The sequence below is a fragment of the Balaenoptera acutorostrata genome, chromosome 2 (assembly GCF_949987535.1).
Source record: "Balaenoptera acutorostrata chromosome 2, mBalAcu1.1, whole genome shotgun sequence".
Classification (NCBI taxonomy): Eukaryota; Metazoa; Chordata; class Mammalia; order Artiodactyla; family Balaenopteridae; genus Balaenoptera; species Balaenoptera acutorostrata.
In genome coordinates this window covers 125,169,580-125,191,794 of record NC_080065.1, presented here as the reverse complement: position 1 = coordinate 125,191,794, position 22,215 = coordinate 125,169,580, and the positions used below count along the sequence as shown (strand labels likewise).

General features: G+C 55.0%; 1 protein-coding gene across 5 annotated transcripts in view; it reads left to right on the top strand.

Moving 5' to 3' along the window:
• Window positions 1-22,215, top strand: part of NRG2 (neuregulin 2) — a 181,203-nt gene that overhangs the window by 150,844 nt on the left and 8,144 nt on the right. For 2 of the 5 annotated variants that reach the window (XR_009007302.1, XM_057541753.1), the window contains exons 4-7: window positions 5,340-5,460; window positions 11,814-11,872; window positions 17,624-17,647; window positions 21,481-21,583. Coding sequence is in view for 4 of the 5 variants with exons in the window: in XM_057541753.1 (XP_057397736.1) it covers window positions 5,340-5,460; window positions 11,814-11,872; window positions 17,624-17,647; window positions 21,481-21,583 (307 nt within the window). In the remaining variant the exon portion in view is untranslated. Of the gene's footprint in view, window positions 1-5,339; window positions 5,461-11,373; window positions 11,451-11,813; window positions 11,873-17,623; window positions 17,648-21,480; window positions 21,584-22,215 lie in introns of all 5 variants that reach the window. The other 3 variants (XM_057541755.1, XM_057541754.1, XM_057541756.1) reach the window with 3 other exon arrangements.

Sequence of the window (22,215 nt, the reverse complement as noted above, 5' to 3'; positions counted from 1 at the left end):
AGACTGGAAGCAACCCCACCCTGGGGAGGGGGTGGATGGCAGGTGGCGGGCAGTTGTGCCTGCCCCCCTCTGACTCATTCCAAGGTGGGTTGGCTTGGCCCGCCTGGGCCCCAGGGAAGGCAGGGCTACAGGGGTGGGGCGGCCGGAAGAGGGCATGGGAGGGCTGGCAAGGAGCAGTGGCTGCCCAAGGGGCATCACCGCAGCCCTGAAATATGAGCAGAGGTTTTGTCCAGGAGCAAGGGTGCAGGGGGCGCAGTTGCTGGAGCTGGCGGCAGGGGGAGCGTCTCCGCAGCATCAGCTCCGTCCCGGCCCCTTGTCTCCTCAGGGCCCCAATACACTCACTCACACCAAGACACTAAGGAGTGATAGAGACCTCCTGGGTTTACCCTTCCCAGGTGTTTTTAATCAATTTTTGGAGGTGTGATTTACATACCATAAAATTCACTCTTTTTAAAGTATACAGTTCAGTGGGTTGAAGTATATTCAGTTGAATAATCCTTGCCACTAATTCCAAAACATTTTCATCACCTCGGAAAGAAACCCCATGCCCATTAGCAGTCACTCCCCGTTTCTCCAGATCAGAGCTGACCCTTCCTGCAGCCACAGCTCTGCCAGCTCACAAGAGACGGCTTTCCCGAGTCGGGTGAGAGGAGGAAGAGTCAGCAAGAAGTTCGTGGTGCTTTTAACAAAACAATCAGCCTGATGTAACCCACTTCTGTGAAACCGGCTTTCTCATCCCCAGGTGAAAGGACTTGGGACTGTCCCGGGGTGGCTGTACCAAGTCCTGGGATATCGGGCTGGGCCTGGCTTTGCCCCAGAGGGCAGGCAGGTGTGACCTGGGGTGTCACCGGATCATGGAAGCCCTGGAGAGGCTTCTGGGCCTGCCCCTTACCTGGGGGCTTAGAAAGGCTAGCTGTTTAATCACAGGCGCACCCATGTGTACTGTCAACTCAAGCCTTCAGCGAGGCCTAACTCAGCAAGACGCTGTTCTGAGCACTGAGGGGTCACAGTCTTGGCTCCCAGAGTCCCCTCAAATGGCAGGAAGCTAAAACCTGAACTCAAAGCGTCTGCCTGTTCTAACACACTGAAGAGGAAAGGCAGGCAACTTAACAACGGGAGGGGGGCATCCCAGGCAGGCGGGAGGGGAGCCTTACAGGATAAAGAGACACTTGATCTGGGCCTTGAAAGACGAGCAGAGATTTTCTCCAAGAGCAAGGGAGGAAAGCAGTTGCAGTAGCTGGCAGCAGGCAGAGCATCTCTGCAGCATCAGCTCCTTCCCGGCCCATTTTCCCTTCAGAGACCCAATAAACTCACTCACACCAAGACACTAATGGCTGATAGAGGCTTCCTGGGTTTATCCTTCCCAGGTGTTTTCTTTAAATCCCCCCAGCCCTTGGCAACCAGAATCTCCTTTCTGCCGCTATGGATTTACCTATCCTGGACATTTCATATAAATAGAATCACGGAATATGTGGCCTTTCAAGACTGGTTTCTTCAACTTAAGATAATGTTTTCAAGGTTCATCCATGTTGTAGTAGTATCAGTACTTCTCTCTTTTTCGCGGCTGAATAATAATTCCATTGCCTGGGTCTACCACATTGTTTATATATTCATCAACTGAGGTTGTTGCATCATTCTAGTTGTTTCCGCATTTGGACTATTATCAATAATGCTGCTATAACATTTGTGTCCAAGTTTTTGTGTGGACATATGTTTTCAGTTCTCTTGGGTATACACCTAGGAGTTGAATTGCTGGGTCATATAGTAACTATGTTTAATTTTTTGAGGAATGACCAGCTGTGTTTCAAAATGGCTGCACCATTTTACATTCTCACCAGCAAAGTATGGGGGGTTCCCATTTCTCCACATCTTCACCACCACTTGTTATTATCCATCTTTTTTTTTTTTTTTAAATACAGCTACCTGAGGGGGTGTGAAGTGCTATCTCACGGTGGTTTTGATTTTCATTTCCCTAATGACCTTCCAGGGGTATTTGCATTTAGTAAGAGACAATGCTTTAACCTACAGAAAAGATATCATCATCAGCCAAGGAGACCAGACTAGACCCTGGGATGGTAGAAGAAGGTACCTTTCTCTCAAGAATCAGATGTCCATTTGCTCATTAGAAATATTTGTAAATATTCGTTAAGCACCTATTACATGTCAAGCGCTGTGCTCGACACTGGGGTTCGTTCACCAGTGAAGCAGACAGACATGGCCTCTGCCCAGATAGAGCTTACATTCTAGTGGAGGAGCTAAGCTTTGGACAGCTAGTAATTGCACAGCTAGTCCTTTAATTGTTAGAATAAGCACTACAAGGAGAAGTTACAAAGCTAATGGAAGGAGTAAAGGAGGAGCCTGAGCAGCCTCTCTGAGACACTGATGTTTTGAAAGTCCTGGATAAGAAGGCACGTGGCCTCTTAGAGGAGCTGGACTAAGCCAGTGGAGTCTGAATATACTGCAAGACAGGGACAGGACATGAAGCAGGAAAGGTGGTTAGGCCCAGATTAGACTTGGGGAGGGGTGGGGGGACTTTATTATGAGTATGAATGGAAGCCATTGGAGGGTTTTGATAATGGAAGCGATTGATCAATTTACATATTTTAAAGACCACTTTGGTAGCAGCTGCGAAGCGAAAAGGTTAGAGATGAAGGCAAGAGTGAGGGCAGAAAGACCAGTGAGGAGGTGATCGTGGCCATCCAAGAAAGAGACCACGGAGGCGGTACTGAGACATGGACAGAGCCTGAGGAGGAGGTAGGAAGGCAGCCCTCGGTGATGGATGGCTAGGGGGACAGAGAAGGACCAGAAATCAAAGATGCCTTCTAGGCCTTTGGTTTGTGCTGTCCAGTCATTGAGATGAGCAAGGCTAGAGGAACAAGTGGCTGGGGCAGATGAGTGGGAGCTGAGTTTGGGGTGGCCCGGCGCTATCCCCGCGGTGGTATCCAGGGAGTGGCCAAATTCTCCCACTTGGAGGTCATTTGTCATCTTCACATCCCCAAACACGGGAGAACACAGTGAAGAAATACGAATAGGCTGACAAGGGAGCGTGACACATTGCCTTAGGAGCCCATGTGTGCTGGAATAGCACGAATGCACCTCTTCAGTGTGGAAGTCTTCTGGCGTGAGCCTTCACCACCAGCAGAGTTGGCTGCCGTGAGCTGGGAGGGCCCTGCCGTCACAGGGGTGGCCTCAAGGTACTTCTTTATGAGGTGGAAAGGCCTATGGTCACTTCCCTCCACACCTTCTACAACCGGCTCCCCCATTGCCCTCCCTTTGTACCTTTCTGGGGCCCCAGCCTAGTCCCCGTCATGACATGGTTCTGGCAGCCCTAGGCCATGGATCCCAGATGGGGCCCTGTCTTCCCTCAGGAGTCGTCCTCTGCCTCCCAAGGCCTCAGTGAGCACAGACGTGCATGCAGACAGGCCCAAGCTTGCGGCTGTGGTCCTGCCAACCATCCTCGCTCCTGCCCGCTGCGCATGCAGCCCAGCGTTGGGCAGGTTCCTCCACCCCTGGCTGCAGAGGGCATCAAGCTGGCCTGAGATTTCTCTGGCTTGGCCAAGGCCCATGAGGGTACTCAGGCCCGTGGTCCACATCGTGTTTGCATTCGTCTTCCCGTCAAGCCTTGGTGCTAACGTGTTCTTACATGAGGGACCAGGTGCCTGGTGAGAATGTTCAGCCAGACATTAGGAGCCCCGAGGCCTTGTTACAACACACACTGGACTCTGGAAGGCCCTTCCCTGCTCTCTTTCCTCACTCCTCCTTGGCAATGTAACCGAAGGGCAGGACAACCTCTAGGGTCCTCCCGGCAATGAGATTTTATAACTCGTAGGCGTGGTCACCTCAGCTGTTTGTCTTCTCTGTCCTTTTCTTAGTTCCCTGGGTCTCACTGACCCAGAAGCATGTGGGTCCCAGCCTTGTGTGGGGTTGAGCAGAGGTGGGAGACGTCAGCAGGGGTGGGGCTCGAGGATGCCAGACTAGCAGCAGGCATGATGTGGAGGGAAGGTGGGAGCTGGCCCTACCCGCTGGGTTTTATCAGCGAGCTCCTCAGACATATACAGAGGCAGAGCTGTGTATACACTCCCAGTCCCGTGCTCCATCTGTCTCTCCACACGTCTAAACACTCAGGGCGCCAAGTGCCTGCCCTCCTCCTCCTCCTCTCATCCCCCCACTTACTTCGGGGGATGGTGGAGACTCAGTACCCCTGAGGAGACAGGACCGGCCAAGGTAGGATGGGCCACCTCAGTCAGGAGGCCACTGCTGGGTGGGCATGAGAGGCCCTCAGAGCCACAGAAGCTGAGGGGGGAGCAGGAACCGGTTTCTAGCTGCCCAGTATGGATACACAGCCTAAGAGGTTAGCTAACAGATAAAGACTGAAATTTGGGGCAAGAATTTTCACTTGAAACCAGGCTTCTGGATGCCATCCCATAGGGGAGCAGTGCTTTTGTGATTTTCGCTTATCAAATGAATGTGATCCATCAGGTGTGCAGTCTGGGTTAGCAGCCTTGAAGCCCAGTCTTGCTGTCACCTAGTTTCCACACCCCAGCTGTCCCCCAGCCCTCTCCCCAGCAACGTGAAGCCCCGGATTTATGGCCTGGGCTGTCCAAGGCCTGGAGGCTCCCTCCAGAGGCAACAGCTGACCGGGTGGGGGAGGTGGAGGCTGCCTGGTGAGGGAGGACATGAAGGCGGCCCTGGATGCTTATGGAGACGCGCATAGCGGCCTTTGTAGCATTTCTGGGCGGCTTGGCCCAACTCTGGGACAAAGAGGGGAGAGACGGAAGCTAGGGTTCTCCCTACATGTCCCTAGATCTTAGAAAATTACAGTGTCCAAAAAGGTGCCATTCCCCTCAAAGCCCAGCTCCCTGTAATCACGCCCTGGTCCATAAGAGCCCCAGCAGTGCAGACAGATATAAATGTCTCCTCCCTGAACCCCTGTGACTTGCCCCCCATGTAAGACATGGTGCCTCATCCACCTGCAGCGGAGCCCCCAGAAAGGCAGGCAGGCAGGCAGGCAGGCAAGCAGCAGAGGTGGGCCCTTATGCCAGAAGATGGAGCAGTTTCTGCTAGCCTCTCATCCCCTCCAAAAAAAGAAAATCTTCCCAGCCTTTGAAGGTTTGCCTGGAGCGAGGGTGCAAGGTGGTGCTGGGCAGATGGTCCGAGCTCACGGTGGCCTCCCCTTGGCCTTGTTGGTGACCTGGGAGGGACCACCAGACCTTCCCCCAACCCCAGCCATTCCTACAGTCTCTGATCATCCAGCTTTGAGATGGGCCATGAAGGAGGTGATTCCTGGGGCCCAGAGGTGGTCTCAGTGGGTCACCGGCACGTGTCTCTCGTACCTCCAGTGAGCACTACCCTATCATCCTGGTCGGGGCACGCCCGCAAGTGCAACGAGACAGCCAAGTCCTATTGTGTCAACGGAGGCGTCTGTTACTACATCGAGGGCATCAACCAGCTCTCCTGCAAGTAAGTCACCAGTGGGGGCAGGCATGGGGGCAAGAGCAGGGGGAGAGAGGCTGGGGCAGAAGTGGAGGGCTCTAGGAAAAGTGAGCTTCAAGATACTAATAAGGGGTCTCCAAGGGGTGTAGACAGGGAGGTTTGCCCCACTTCCTAGCCCTTTCCTGGAATACAGGGACATGTAATCTCTAAAGGGCTCAGGGCTTCTGCAGTCCCAGTTTCCCAGGTCCCTACCCACCCCATCTTCCAACGTCCACCCTTTCACCAACACCTTCTAGGGAGATGGCGAGACCAGTCTATGCCCGGGGCACTGGATTCTCTCTCTCTCTCTCTCTTCCCCTCCCCATCTCTCAGCAACTTTCCAAACTTTGTTCTGATGAACATTGCCCAGGGTGCATCTTCCCCAGCAGTGAGGAGCCTGGCAGGGTCAGGTAGGGCACACGTCCCAGAGCCCTTGCTAGCTGAGCTCTGCTCTTATAGCCTTGGGGGAAGAAGAGGGCTCTGCCCCCAGTGCTCGCCTCAGGACCTGGCTCTTCTCCCTGCCCAGCAGGACCCCAGTGCTATGCCCTGGCCGCTGCCTGTGCCACTTCAGTCCCTCGCCCCTCTCTGGGGAGTGAAGGGCCACCAGCAAGGACATCACTCCGGGTGTGGCTAGTGGGGGAGGTCAGGGTTGAGGAAAAGCTCACGTTGGGACTCTGCCTCCCCCCAAGAGCTGCCCCGAAGGAACTCCCAGGAGCTGAGGACCCCCTGCTCCCCACCCTTAGCAAACAGGATAGGTGGGAGCACAGTGATCAGGGAGGGCTTGTTCAGGCCCAGCCACATCTTCTGGGAGCCGGGCCCCCACTGCCCCCTTGACAGATTCTCTGGTGGGTGAGCAAGGAACAGGTAGGGGAGCTTGGTGAGGGCAGCACAGGTTCTGGCCGGATCCTGAGTAGAGGGAGGGAGGCCTAGTTCACAACTTTGGGTTTCAAAGCAGCCCAAGCCTAGGGCGCTGGCGGTGTGCCAAAGCTGCCCCACTGCCATGGCATCTGGGCAAGGGCCAGCACAGTACTGATGAAGATTCACGGAGACAGGCGTTTGCCCTCCCCACAGATAAGGTCAGATTCAGCGCTCCTCAGCTTTCCTGCCTTTGGCCTCCAGCTCCAGAGCTGCATCTCCCTCCTGACTACAGCCTTGGCCAAAGACCCCTCCACCTCACAGCGTGATAACGAGGGGCCACACCTCCTTCACGCCCTCCCCTCAGTGCTGGGTGAGCTGAGGTGCCTCTTGCTCCAGCTGGCCTCCTTTGCCAGCATCCACCTCGGCTCCACCTTTCACCTGCTGCCATCCGCCTTCTGGCCTCCCCCATCCTGAATCTCAAGGGACAGTCCCAAAAGCAACAGCATGTCCCCCAGGGAAGTTCTCAGTCCAGACTCAGCCCCTCATCCTTCCTCTCTCTTTCTGCCTCTAGGAAGCTGCCACATTAGTGCCACAGACCCTGGGGAACATTCTAGCCTTGAAAATGCTCTGAGCACTTTGGAATAGATCTATAGAAATGCATAAGCATTCTGGAATACCTCACAGAGATGGGCCAGCCCTGGACCCCTTCTTCTTGTCCCCCACAACAAACACATACACACCAGGCCTCTCTTCTTCCCTAGCCCCTTGGATCCCAGAACCTTGAAGGGATCCAGCATTGTCACTGGCTCCAGACAGAAAAGGTTTCAGCCACCCGGGACAGGTGTCAGGGCTGAGGAGGGCCATGGGACCCAGGACTCCAGTGCCAGAGTTTAGTGTGGGAAAGAGTAGTGAGCTATAGGATTCCCAGGGGGCCCTGCCAGCAAGGCTGTACCCCTAGGACTTTCTGGGTCCCGCCCAGCTAAGTCTGAGAGGAGCAGAGGGCAGGAGCCTGAGCCACTGTGAAGATGCTGTCCTGTTTCCCCTCCCCACCAGGGCAACTGGGGTTCACTGCTTAGAACCTGAGCTTGGTACCCAGAACCACCACCTCCCCATTTCAGCCTGTCCTGGGTCAGCCCCAGCCAGGGCTCCTGGAACCAACTTCCCTGATGCCCTGAGCCCTCAGGGGAGAGGGGCATCCCTGGCGGGGATTGCAATCAGGAGGGCAGGTCCTCACAGCTGTGCTGGAGAAGGGCAGGGGGGAGGGGGGCAGGGCAGAACCCAGAGGCCATTCTGGGGGTGGGTGAGCTGGGAGGGAAGGGGGGTAGGCCTCTTGGGGTTCCTGATGACACCCTGAATGGAATGCATGGAATAAAAAGGAAAGAACTTAGGAAACGGAACTCACGTCGTACCATTTGTGCTGTTTGTTTACTTTTTATTTTGATTTTTTTGCATTTCCGCTTAGCTTGGATAATGAAACTAGACTGGTCAGTTTCATTCCAGTTTCTACAAAAATCAGTTTTCCTTCCTGGTTTTCTGACACTTGTTGTGTATTGGTTCAGAGCCCTGCGGGGAGTGTTGGAAAGCAGGCACACTCCATCCCTCCTGTTTTTCTAGAATTCAGAGCCAAAAGAAACAGTGTCACTGATACTGAATTTTGTTTTAAAAAAGGAAAGCTTAGGGGGATTTGAAAACGGGGGTCCAAATCAAGGTGACCGCCTCCTGTCTGGGCCAGACAGGGGCCTCTGCACTTCCTCTTGCTGCTTTCTCCTCTTCTCTCCGTGTTTTTATAGAGCACGGTTGGTGCGTGACTCTTGGGGACTGGTTCAGGGGATGATGACAGAACAAGACTCTCTTTCCAGCCCTGTGCACATACCAGTGGCATGCCTCCCTTTCCCATCAGCTCACCCCCCATCCCCTCTGCTCCCATGTCCAGGTGATTTCCCCCATCCCATGCCCATCTGCCTGCTCATCCTCTCCACTCACACCCCTCATGAGGCCAGAAGACCCTTCACTCCCTCCAGTGCCCGGGGCACACCCTCATCCTTCATCCTCCCTCTCCCCTGGGTGAGGGCAGCACACATGGCATTATCCCCAGGCTACCAAAAGGAGAAACTGAGGCCCGGGGGGTGGGGTGGGAAAACGGGGAGGCAGAGTCCCAGCCTGTCACCCCAGATGCAGCCCGTGGGCTCTCCTCTCTGCCCCTCTCTCACCCCTGCTCTTCTCCAGCCCTGAGCACAGACCTTCCCGTAGTCAAGGATAACAGCTTGGGGGGAAGGGCTGGGAAGCCTGTTACCTGCCACTCCTAATCTGTCCCGTGTCCCTGAAACTCAGGGGGTCAATCCCTGTTTGAGTGGGAACTCACTACCAGCCAGCCACCCACACCAAGTTCAGGCCCTGCTCCTGGTCGATAGGCTAATGTAGCCTGTACCCTGTTACCAGGTCCTGGCAGCAGGGTAGAGAGGCTGTAGGCCCTCCCCCAGAGCCTTCCCTAGGGAAGCCCCAGCCTCCTGGACGTGGCTCATCCTCAACAAGCAGCGCTAACGAGAGAACAGGAGTGTCCAAAAGCCCCGTGAAAGGAGCTAGTGCCTGAGGAGCAGCACAGGTGTTAGTCCTCCCAGCCCCGTGCAGTGCCCATCCCCCCACCTTCTCCTTTGTTCAGCCAGTGGGCACTTTCCCAGGGCAGGAAGGTTAGGACTATATCGCACAACTCCAGGGGGCTTGTTCGTGTTGTACACGGTGTCCACAGCACCACCTGGAGCTGTGCAACTCTGTGGCCACGAATAATACGAGGACAGAGTCGGGGTAGTCCAGGCTGGGTGTGGGGCCGGGAACGCAGGGATGTGCTCAATTACCCTCGTCTCCAAGAGCCACAGGAAAGCATCCTCTCAGCAGTGGGAATAAATTCCCCTCTGTCCCCTCCTGCCCCCGCACTTCCCCATTTTCTCTTACACACACACAGGTTCTTCCTGTCTCCAGGAGCCAGGCTAATCTCAAGACACTGGACACAGTCAAGCCTATCTCTTTCTTATTCCTGATTGCAAGAGTCATTTTGGCAACGTCCTGGGTCTTTCTCGTCCACCCCCAACGATGCTGCTGCTTGAAAAGCCACTCCTGCGCCTCTAGTCCCATCCCAAGTGGAATCAGTTTCCGAGAGCTGAGGAGGAAGGGCTGAGCCTGAGTGGAGCTGGTCGAAAAGCCTTAGCCACTGCCTCCATTTTCCTGGGCTGGGATGACTGGGGACGAGGGCGAGGGATCAGAAAAGGACATATTGACAAAGTTGTAGCCTCCTCCTCCGAGCCACCCTGTTCAACAGGATGAGCATGCATCAGCTTCACGTGCAGGCTCTCCCCCTTCTCCAGACACACTTCCCCCCCCTCCACTGCCATTCATTAGCCAGGCATACCTGCACACACACTGCCCCGGCTACAAGGACCAGCCTCCTGCCTCCCCTGAGGGAGACACAGTAAGGCCCAGAGAGACTCCAGCTATCTGCTCATCAACCACTCCCAATCCTCCAGGCTAGATTGGAGGCCACAGGGTTTTTGTGAGGGTCTATCACAGTTAATCGCCATCACCCCCTATAAGTTCAAGGGGCTACTGATGGTTGGTATACATTACACTAGAATGCTAGAGTACATTCACCTCTTGGGGAAGTTTACTGATTAAGGTCATTGGACCTGTTATTGAGGGGACGCTGGTGATGGGCTTACCTAATTTCCTAATTTAGAAGAGGCAGAAGAGCATAGACCCATCTTTGAGTAGGGGGCGGTGCGGGAGGGTCAGTCTGGCCCTATCTGTAAGCTTCCCTTAAGTATCTGGCCTTGCTGGGGTTCAGAAGAGAGTACAAGTGCTGGGCATGTCTCCCAGAAATCTACAAGACAGGGACTCGAGGGGAGAGCGGCAGCCAGGGAGCAGAAGGAAGTGGACCTTGGGGGTTAAGGACAAGGTCAGGGAGATGGGAGTGGGTGGTTCTCTGCAGGAGGCAACGTGGGAGAATGAACTCCCGCTCGAGCCAGGCAGTGATGGAGGAGCAGGTCGTGGGGAAAGGGCAGGTGTCCCAGGCAGCCAGTTGGCCCCCTGATGCGGAACAGGCTTCAGCCCCGCCCCCACCCCGCCCCCACCCCACCACCGTGATTCTTGCCACCTGAGGCCAGATGCCCCACACCTGCCCTCAGCCCACCAGCTTCGGGATGCTGGTAATTCAGGCTTCTCTCCACCCTCACCTGTTCCCCATAAGCTTTTCCCGTGTATATTGCTCTAGGGCAGCCTTCCCCAAACCGTCTGTTCACAAGTATTCCTCAAAAAACAACTTCCAAGGTCAAACAAATTTGGAACATAGTGGAAAGTTCAGCTCTTTCCTCCTACAAAACTTTTCATAGCCTTTCATGTGCTAGCGTGCACTGCAACTCTACAAGAAAGCCTGGGAATGGATTTCCTAAGCTTAGTTGGCCACAGAACCCTCTTTGAAAGAACAGATGAGACATCTCCAAGGCCCCTTTTGTTGTAGGCACACAGTCTGGGAACAGCATTCCCAAGTTCTCCTTTGAGCTTTCTGGGGTCTGTTTCATGGATGAGAAAACCTGCCCAGGGCCCTGGAGAGAACCCTTTGGTAGGGCTTGGAAGGAATGGCTCCCCAGAACTTGGTATTCCAGGAGACTCCCAGCCCCCCAGCCTACTGACTGCCTGGCACCAAGGGTCTACAATTCTGGCTTCACGGGGCCCCAGGCAGGTCAGAAGGGAAGTCTCAATGACCATTAGGACCTTTAGGCAGTAAGTTCCCAATTTCCCCACCCTGCTTCCCCAAATCATCCTCTTCCCTGCCCCTCCCCCGCTTCCCCACCACCTGGAGCTACATCTATTAGAGAGATTTTGAAGGAGATTTCCGAGCCCTCCACCCAGCCCCGACTCCAGCCCCTTCAGCAACGAGTGTGCCCCAGCGCTCGACTTGGTTTTCTCATTCATCACTGTGCACTTTGATTTCTAACCTAAGCCTCGCGGATGATGCCAGTTTGTTCTGTGATTTTTCCCCTTTTCCTTCTCCAGATGTCCAAACGGATTCTTCGGACAGAGATGTTTGGAGAAACTGCCTTTGCGATTGTACATGCCAGATCCTAAGCAAAGTATGTTTGAAGATACAAACACGAGTCCCTGCTCCTTAGAAAGCTTCCGGGTGCAGTCCCCCCCCACTCCTCACCCCGTTGTAGGACATAGGGCCAGGGGTGTTGGTTGTTTTGATCTTTGGCTGTTTTGTTTCTTTTTTGTATTTTGGTTTGTTAGTTCTTTTGTTTTGCTTTTTCATTTTTGGCCTAATCCTTGGGTTTAAAGTTCAGGGCTGCAGGTAAGGGGCAGAGTGGCAAGGCCGGTACAAATGGTAACAGTGGCAAGGAACCCAGCTGGCATTGGCAGGAGCCCGTGCCGGGGTGTTGCAATGCCTATGTCTTGCTATCCTGGCTCTCTCTTTCTGGTTTTCTTTCTTTTGGTAGGTGTCCTGTGGGATACACCGGGGACAGGTGTCAGCAGTTCGCAATGGTCAACTTCTCCAGTATGTCTCTTTCTTCTATTTCTTTCCTTCCCTGGTAACTGACAGTTCTTCCCCCACCCTACCCCCCACCCCGTGGGAAGGATGGGGCCTTGCTTAGAGAGATTGGGGTGGGCCGGGAAACACGGGGGGCTGCCCTAGGCTCCTCTCAGTCCTCATCAGAAACCTGTGCGTGTTACTGAACCAAACTTGGGTCCCCTATGCCAAACACGCAGCAAAGCTAACCTACTAAACCGGATAGAGGTGAAAGAAAGAACAGCGCTAGTTGTAAGGTGTGAAGCAAAGAATACGAGGGGCTCATGGGAAGGGTTTTTAAAGACTGTGGGAGGGTGGGGTCACGAGGTGCGTGATCAGCTCATGCTCAGTCCTCTGATTGGTTGATGGTGAGGTAACAGGGTGATGTTTCAGGAATCTCAATCATCAACCTTCTGGTTCCAATCAGCCTAGGGCTGGGGGTGGTCATCATGTAGTTAACTTCTAACACCTGGTGGGGTTTTAGTATCTGCAAAACAACTCAAGGATATACCAAAGGTCCTTGACTTTGTTTTATGGCTAAACTCTTATTATTTTGTCTCGTTTGCTTTCCTTTGTTTCTGCATTTTCTCACTTCTCTGATTAAATCTGCTCTTTGGAACTCCAGGAGAAAGGCCTAGGAGGCTAAAGCTTTTCTACAAACAAGAGGCAGGGGTCACTGGGGGGTCTTTCCTGGGGAAGCACCTGCAGGGTCCTGCTCGGTTTCACAAAGAGGAGACTGATACACCCCCTGCCTCATGGTGCTGTACTGCCTGGTCGCAGTAACACTGAATTCCCTCTGCAGCTGCTCAGAGCCAGGCTCAGGCCTCTTCACCACTGGGGTCAGGCAGCCTGGCCAGGATGGGAAGAAGCATTTGCAGAGCCCTCACCTGCCTCTGAGAGCCTGTCTGAGGATGTCAGGCTGTTGGTGGGGCCAGGCAATGAGTGTGTGCACATGCGCGCTCGTGTGTTTGAGAGAAACAAGTTCTCAGAAAGCCTGCCTTTCCATCTGGCCAGAGTTTGTTTTGGTTTGATTTGGGGTGATGGGGGAGAGTGGGGAAGGGGGATTGAGGGAAAACAGGTCCCAGGGCAGTGGTTTCCATGAAGACCAGAGACATCTGTGCAACTAGATGTTGGAGCAGGGGTGAGGGTTGCCGCAAATACTAAGGCATAGAGGGAAGAAGGAATCAAGGGGTAACTGGTGACTCTCTCCAGGCCCTCTCTGGTCTCAGTCCCCATCCAGGACTTCATTCCCTTCCTTTCTTCCATCTCTGAAGTTGGAGCTTTCTGGCTTGCACAGTCTGCCGAGAAAAGTGTGACCCCTGGAGCTGAAAGATGAGGCCCTAACTGTGGTGTGTTTTATTGGGGGCTGGGAGCAGTGCCTTCAAGTGCAATCAGGTGGAGGTGGAGCAGAGCAGAAAGCCCCAGGCTGGCCATGGACTGCATTTGGGGCCCAGCGGTCCACTGGCCTGCAAGGCGGGACCGTGTCCCCCATCCTCCAGAGCACGCTAGGCCCCTGCTCGCCCCACCACCCACCTCCTCCTCTCCAGGGAGGACAGATGGGTCCCATGAGGGATTAGAACTAGATTGATGGTGCCTGGGCATGAAGAGGTGGAGGGAGGGACCCAGGGGGCCGTTTAGGTAGCCCTTAGAGAAAAGGGGTTTGGGGCTCAGGGTAGAGAAAGGAGCCTTCCAATCCTTCTCAGACCACAGCACAAAAGCCTAGACATTCCCTGCACAGGAACCTGGAAGCCAAGATTCGAAGAGGAGAGGCGCCAGGGAGGTCGGGGCTGGTCAGCCCAGGTGGTCAACTCTCTTAATAGAGTGTTGGGGGCAGTGCTGTCCTCAGGCCCCTCCCATTGGAGGCCAGGGAGGAAGGCCATGGGGATAAGAACAGAGCCTGTGGGCACGTGGCCCAACAGAACTCTCCAGAGCCCAGGCTCCAGGAAGAATTGCAGAGTCAGATCCAGCCCCATTGGAGGACCGTAGGTCAGGAGGGCAGAGCAGCCAGGTGGGGCTGAGGACCTGGGGAGAGAGGCAATGGAGAGCCTATTCCTTTTCACCCTTAAGCCCAGAGCCCCCCTAGCTTATGGGACTGTTCTGGACAGGGAGTCCCAGCCCATCCTGAATCTGAGCAGCAGAGCCTCCAAAACTCGGCCACTGTCCAAGCTTTTCTGCCAGCTGGGCTGCTTCAGCTTGCAGCTCAGATCTTCTGGGAGGGTCAGCAGGGCCCCGGGAGCCCAGAAGAGAGCCTGGAAATGCAGCCTTTCTGCCTAGTGTTACTGGGATCCTTGCTGGTACCTTTTGGTAAAGGATTTATACTCTTCAAGCACTTCGCCCAGAGCACTTCATGCACTGCTCTATCAGATAATTATTGACAAAGGAGTGAAAAATGCTAACTTAAGTGTTCAGGCTTCGATTCAGATGGACCTGAATAAAATTGCCAGCAGCTGAGCTTACTGTTCTGGGGCCTCATTTAACCTCTCTGATTTTGTTTTCTCATCTGTAAAATGGGGATAGTGGCATTTATGCCTTTAGGGTTGCTGTGAGGATGAAGTGAAGTGATGCACACCAAGGGCTTAGTCAAGGGCCTGCTGTTGTTTGAACACAGCTGAGCTCCTCTTCCAGCTACTGCTGGCGTGGGAGTGGAGGCCAGAGGGGCAGCATCAGTCCCCTGGAGGCTGACTCCCAGCACATCCTGAGCAAAGTGTCTGACCTTCCCCCTCTGCCCGGACAGCCTCTAGACCAGGTTACCTTTTGCGGAGGCCACGGAAACAGAGCCTGCAGCCGCAGTAGCCCTTTAAAGCTTCTCCTTCTTCCCTTGACAGCCCCTCTACTTCCCAAGAGTCAAAACTTGTACACCTGGATACCCACCATATACAAGAGCACGCACACCTGCACACACACACACAAACACATGCCTGCACTTGCACACAAACACACATGTGCTGACACCTGCTCGCACACACACAAGCACAAAAGCACATGCTCTGGGGTCAACATCAGGGCCTCCTTGTCCAGGTGCCTGTGACCAGGTGTCGTAGGACATGTCCAGGATGAAGACTTTGCCTGTTGTCTGATAAGCCTGGCCCTGCTGGGAGTCCAGCCAGCATCAGGCTGCCATGGTTACTGGTCAGTATGCAAATTTCTGTTCAGTAGGACCCATCTGTGACTCGGTGGTATCACTCCATCCTGGCTGAGTGGCAGTCAGTGAATATGATGAGCGGGAGACTGTTTTTTTGATTTTGGGTTTTTGGGGTGTTTTTGTTTTTGTTTTTTGCTGGGGCTGACATGGCTGCAGGCCCCTCAGAATCCATCCCCGGGGAGAGGGAAGCAGGGCTGCCTTTTAGTGACTTCTCAGTGACATCACCAGTCCTGCCAGCCACCACTGTCCACCCAAAACAGTACTGGCCTTTGACTCAAAGGGGAGGCCAGGCAGGAGTCCCAAAAGCTGCTGCTGCTACTAGTTGGTTCCCAGAGGAGTGATGCAGGAGAAAACTCTTAATGGCTTTGGGAGCCCTGCTCACTTCTCCAGATGGTCACTGTCCTGAGGACTAGCCAGTCAGGTCTGCCCAGGGACTCAATGGGCAGGAATAGGCATGGCTTAGCCCCAAGAGACCAGAGACCTGGCCTCCAGTCTCCCTTCCGCCTTCTAATTGGCTATGTGACCTTGGGAAAGTGTCCTAGCACTACTGGGCTGCCTCATCTAATACAAACGCCACCAAAAGTGGAGCCCAGACCAGCTCTGTGAACCACAGTTCTCTTAGTGTCTGGGGTGCTGTGGTCAAGCTGGGCTGTTCTCTGTGGGGAACCTGGCTGGATATCCAAACATTGTGAGTTCTTTCGAGCTGCCTGGAGGGTCCCTGGGGCTACAGGATTAACTGCTCAGTGAGAGTTGCCCCCGAGGACCCTTTCAGTTTGTCAAGTTTTTACTGCCTGCTTAGCACAGCTGGCCAGCCCTGCTCCCAGCCCTGGGAGAGGAGTGGACTTGCTGTGCTTATGGTGACTCGTACCTCCAAGCAGTAAGCATAAGACTGCAAAGAAACCACATTCAAGATCACCCGCAACCTCAGATTTAACAGGAGTGCACAGAAGGGCTCATGTTTAGAAGAGCTGGGGTTTGTGCTTCGAGGGTGTGGTCTCTGCATGGAACTGGGGGTCAGAGCCCCAGGATCTTCCTCAAGGCTCTTTCAGTCAGAGCCATCCTACTCTCTTGCCCTTTTCCAACTGCATAACCCTCTGGAATCCCTATCAGGAAGCAGGGGAGAGATCCAGAGCTAGACAGTGCACAGGACTTCCTACTCATGTCCCCGTGCTCCCCTCCCTCTGCAGGAGATGAGAACATCAGACCACAATTCCACCTCCTGCCTGGGTCTAGCGGAACTTGCTGTGCACGTGCGGAGGCAGTGAAGCAAGCCCTTGCACACCGCCTCGCCTGTCTTTTTTTTTTTTAATTTTTATTGGAGTCTAGTTGATTTAAAATGTGTTAGTTTCTGCTCTCACTGTGTACAGGCACTTTTGACAGATGAGGAAACAGAGACTATGTATGACTTGCCCACATGCACACAGCAAACTAGGGACAAAACTGAGACTCGAGGCCTGCAATCAGGTGCTGGCTGTTACCTTAGAATGGTAGGTGAGCTTTTCAAAAGCACTGGGGAGATTTCTGGGCTCCCACCCCAGAGCCTGGTTCCATTGGTCTGGATGATTCTGAAGGACAGCTGAGTTGCAGACCTCAGAGATCCCGTGGCCAGGCCTGATCCCCATTTAACTGATGAAAGACTGAGAGCCAGATAGGCGGGGTACTATGGGGTCGCAAAGCGGGTCAGTGACAGAGCTGACCCTTGGGCAGGGCCCTTTTATCCAACCCTTCGATGGCCTGGGTGTCTACCTTGAAGACCCGTGAATTTGCACATTTACAACATGATCCACCTTCAAAGAGTGCAATTGGCTGCCATTTAGGGGGCACAGGTGTTCTACAGGTGAACCCACTCGTCTCTTTCTCCAAGTTGCAGTTTGCTTTCCTAAGTCGTGTGATCAGGCTGGGACCCGAGGCCTAGCCCCTGCAGGTTTCTAGGGTGTTGGGGGTGTCAAGTGGAGAAGTGACCTGCTGCCTGGGGCCTCTTCCCCTCCCCAGTCCTGCTCCACACAAACTCTGAGCCTCCATGCCTGGCTCCTAGGAGATGGGCAGGCCAGTGAGGCCCATGGGGGCAGGACAGGGACAAGGGGCCGGTCTGGGTACCCCAAGCCCTAGTTCTGAACAGAAAGAAGGGCCCCATGAATGAGCTCAGGCTGAGCAAGCTGTCTCCAGGACGGGCTCGAAAGGGTCGAAGGCCTGGCACTGGAGCTGGGAGGGGGAGGATGGGGACTCCTCCGCCCCCTGCCCCCACTCACCTTTCCTCCCTGGGGACATCTGCCAACTGACTCTTGCGCCTCTGCCTCCCCACCAGGTACTAACCCCACAGCTCATCTCTAAAGAACCTGCCCTGCCTGCTGATCCTAACATTTCCTCTCTCTACCCCAATCAAGGGCTCCTGGGGACTGGGTGCCAGGGAAGGGGCTCAGGAGGCTGGGAGGGGACACCACTAACCTGCTTTCACCTCACAGGCTGGCTGCTGGTGTCTGAAGAGTCCTGACCAACGTTTCTCTCTCTCTCTCCCGCCCCCTCCCCCATCTCTCTCTATCTGTATCTCTCCCTCCATCCCTTCCCCTCTCTGACCCTCCTTTCTTCTGCACTGCCAGAGCACCTTGGATTTGAACTAAAGGGTACGGAGCCTCTATGTATCGGTCAGCGCCATCCACACAGCCCCTCTCCACAGCCTCTGACACCATGTGTGCTGGATGTTTGGTTTCCTTTCCCCCCAGATGGAAAAGGGATGATTTCAAAAATCCCCCTGTCCCCATCAGGATGTCCTGTAATAAACTACATTGGTTTGGGGGAGACAAGAAAAGCTCATGAAGAGCAGAGTACCCTGGCGTTCAGACTGCGCCCCCGTGTACAGTAGTGCCCCCTTGCCTGGGGCCAGTCGCCAGGGTACTCTGAGGGGAGCGGGACCCCTGAGCTGTGTGCAACCCAGTGGGTTGGCCAGACGAGCCCTCGGAGAGCAGGTGTCTGAAAGCCACAGAATCCTGGTTTGGAGAACTGTGCAGAGAGGCATCCCTTTCAATTTGACCTTAATCCTCCTTCCTTTTCCCATTTCCATTTCCATTGCTTTTCATTCTTCACCAGGCTGGCAGCTGATAACACCCATTTGTCTCTGCCGCCTGCCCCGTGTTTGTCTGCCAGGCTTTGCCATCTGCTTGAGGCTGTTACTCCCGTCATGATCCGTCCCCACAGTGGCACATGTGTTTGTGGGCAACACCAGCAAGGGTCCATGGTGGGCTGGCTTCTGGTGCCTGCCTTCCTGCCTCCCAGCTCAGAACCTCACGTCCCACTCGTGACTGTCCTCTGGCCCCTGGAAGATGCCTTGGGCAGGAAGGGACTTTGAGGGGTCAGTCTTCCCAGCTCTCTGGCTTTGTGCTGGGAGGCTCCACCCTGGTCCACACATATAGCAGGAGAGATGCAGGGGCTCAGAGGGGTTGAGCCTTCGGTGGGGTCAGACCCCAGATGTGTGCAGAGTCTGCAGTTATGAAAAGACTGTTCTCGTGGCAGATTTGGGGAGGCCCTAGTTCCCCGGCCACCTAGCCACCATCAGCTATTCTCAGAAGATGGAGCTGAAAGTCTATGTGTAAGAGTATGTCTGTCTCTCTGCTGTGACAGGGTGGGGAGGAGAGGGGCCGAGTCTGTGGTGTCTGTGTGATCATGGCAGGGGGTGCAGGGGGGGAATCTGTAGGTGTGCGTGTCTATGTTGTTCTGGGGGGCTGACATGTTTACACCTTGTTAGGTCTGTCAGTGCAGGGTGTGAGCGCACGGAGGGGTGCAGTGGAACATCTTTGTTGTTAAGGGTTGAGCATGAGCAGCGGGTGCGGAGGCAAGTGTGAGCGTACGTAAACATGTGACTGTCTGTAAAGGTGGTCTGTATACTCATTCACACACCAACTCAACAAACCTCTACTGAACCCCCGAGTTGGCCAGACCCTGGCGATCTAGCACGCAGAGTCCCTGCCCTCCTGGCGCTCAGATTCACAGGGTGAGACAGACAACAAACAGGAAAGATACCAGGTGGGGGTAAGTGCTACACAGAAAATAAAATGGGATGGCGCCTAGCCGGGGTGGGGAGCTACTCTAGCTAAGTGGCCAGGGAAGGCTTGTCCAATGAGGTGACATTTGAGCTAAAACCTGACGAGAAGTAGCCAGCCCTGCAAACAATCGGGGGAGAGTGTTTGAGGCAGGGGGCACAGCAAGTTAAGGATGATGTGGATGGGCCTGCCTTGTTCGATGGATGGAAAGACTGCCAGTGCCTCTGGAGCACAGCAGACATGGGGAAGAAGACTACAGGTGGGATCTAGAGGAAGGGACCAGGTGACCCTGGGCCTCGTGGACCACGGTAAGGCTTTGGGTTGTATTCAAATTGCAGGGGGATGCCATTGTGGGTTTTTAAGCAGAGGAGTAAAATGATCTGCTTTATGGTTGGAAATCAATGTGGCTTTGGGGCAGAGGATAGACTGGGTGAGGGGACAGGGTGTGGAGGAACAGAAGCAGAGAAACCAGTCAGAAGCGGGCAGCTGTCGAGTAAGAGACGGCATCATCTTGGATGAAGCTGGAAGCAGTGGAAATGGGAAGAAGTGGTCAGATCCGGGATCTACTTGGGAGGGAGAGCTGAGACGACTTGCTGATGGATCAGGTATCAGAGTGGGTGGGAAGATCAGGAATGATTCTAAGGTCTGGGGCTGGTATAACAGGAAAGGTGGTGTCGCCACTGAAGAGATGGGAAGAGCAGGGAACGAGGGTGGGGAATCAGTGCTTCTGCTTGGCCATGGCCCTTGGATGTAGGAATCTGGAGCTGGGGAAGAGGTCAGGGCAGGAGAGAGAAAAGTGAGATTCAGCTGCGTACAGATGGCATTTCAAGTCTGAGTCTGGGTGAGATGACGGAGGGAGAAAGGGCAGGTGGAGAGAGGAAGAAGCCTGAGAGCTCTGGGCCTGGACCCTGCAGCCCACATGGAAGAGGGGGAAGTAGCAACCGAGACAGAGAGACAAGCCAGTGCAGGGGGAGGAAACCCAGGAGGGAAGACCATCCCGGGAAGTGGGCCCAGCAGGGGGAGTCTGCTGAGAGGGAAGCGAATGACCACAGACTTGGCAGCGGGGGGTTGTTGGTGACCATGACCAGAGCGGGCTGAGAGGAGTGATGGAGACAGAGGCCTGAGTGGAGGACTGAGGCGTGGCTGGGGATGAGAACCGGAGGCAGGACGAGGACCACAGAGCCTGGAGGTGGGGATCTGGGGTGGAGGGCTGTTTGTTCAAGACTCTGCATGACTGTGTCAGTGGGTGTGATTGCGTGCGTGGCAGCCGTGTGTATTGTTGTGAAGGGTCTGTCTGTGTGTCAGACAAGCACAGTCCTCCAGGTATGTGTGCCTGGGGCTTTGTACCCAGTGTTTGCTGCTGGGCGTACCTTTGCCACAGGAGACCCTGCAAGCCTGGGGGCTTAGGGACACTGCCCAGGGCTCCACCAAGGCTTTGGGTCCCGCCCCCACTTATCCCTGTGCTGGTGGGAGGGGAGCGATGGGGAGGGGCCGGCCAGCAGATGGGAGTGGGAGCAAGGGTGGGGTGTCTAGGCTGTAGGCCTTGACCATGTCTGGTGCTGTCACCTTTTTCCTTTGCTTCCTCCAGGCTTTCTCTGTTCTAGAAGGGTAGGGGTTGCCCCGCCAAAAAGTGGGAGGTAGAGGGGATAGTTGGGTCTTTTTGAGGGCTTTGAGGCCCAGCCTAGCTCAGCTCCTTCAGAAGGGTGGAGGCTGCTCCTTGAGCACAAGGGCTGTCCTAGGCGCCACGGGGCTGTGCTGCCACTCGTGGGTCTCTGACAAGCAGAGACGGGGAGAGCTGGAGTGGGCCAGGGCCACAACCCTGACCAAGCTGCAGGGATAAACCAAGGCCTTTCTCCCCTCTCCCGCCTCTGTGGGCCTGGTCTGCTCTGTCCCTGCTCCTGGTCCTGGCATCCCTCCTAAGTCCAGCCTCTGGGCCTCATGTCCTGTCTCCAGCCCAGAACAAGCCACTCTCCACCTTCTTAAGGAAGCCAAAGTGGCCAGCCAGGCCTTTGCCCAGGGTCCGCATGTTCACCACCATGAAGACCAGCTTCCCCCAGCCCATCAAGGCTCTTTGCAGCCACCAGGCCATAGTGGGTTGCCCTCCCCTATGACCTTGGGAACTTCACCTCCATCCCACCTCCTCCAGCCATCCCCCTGCATTTTCCACTCACATGCTCCAGGCAGAGCACGGGTTTGGGAAGGTGAACTCAGGGGTAGTCACTTGTGATGAGATCCACAGGTGGGTGGAGTTCAGGAAAGCAGGAGGGAGGGGACTGGCTGGGGAGGGGTGAGATGGATGGGAGCCGGGCAGCACCTGAGCTGGAGAGAGCCCGGGGTTTGCAGGGCAGGGGGACGGTCTGCAGCACTGTCTCTACGGGTCTGCCTCCCACCCTGTCCCCTCACGCCCTCTACCTCTGCAGAAGCCGAGGAGCTGTACCAGAAAAGGGTCCTGACTATCACCGGCATTTGCGTGGCTCTGCTGGTCGTGGGCATCGTCTGCGTGGTCGCCTACTGCAAGACCAAGTGAGTTGTCGGGCACTCAGAGCAACCAGGGACTGCTTTTGTGGGGACAGGCTCTCCTCTCCACCCCACCATGCCTGGCCGAGCCTCCCCCATTCCTATGCCCCTCTGCCCCCTTCTGCAGCTGGTGAGGGGCCAAAGGGCTGGGCCAAGAAGCAGGAGCAGAGGCGGGGGTAGACAGGCCCCAGAGAACTGCGCAAGAACGGTCATAAGCCCAGGTGGTGGAAGAAGATAGATCTGGGTTCTAATTCAGCTCGGCCATTTCCTGTGACCCTGAGGAAACGGACGAGCTTCTCTGAGTCCTCATCTGTAAAATGAGTGTGATCCTCTAGTACCTCAGAGGATCCTGTGAGGGAGGATCTGCCCTGTCAAGTAGGCAGGCACTGGGGCAGTGTTGGGGGTGGGCAAGCACAGAGAGGGAGGCACCTTCTCAGGGGAAAAAGAGACCTCACAGGGCACTGCCTAATTCCACCTAGGAGCAGTCCAAGCAGGAATACAGAGAAGACGGGGTTGGGCCACCCCTGGGCAAAGGAAAGGTGGCATCAGAACCTTGGAGCAAGGAAAGGGGCTGGACAGTTCCAGTAGAAGAGTGCAAGCTAAAGGACAAATGCAGGAGAGGGTCAGCTGTGTTCATG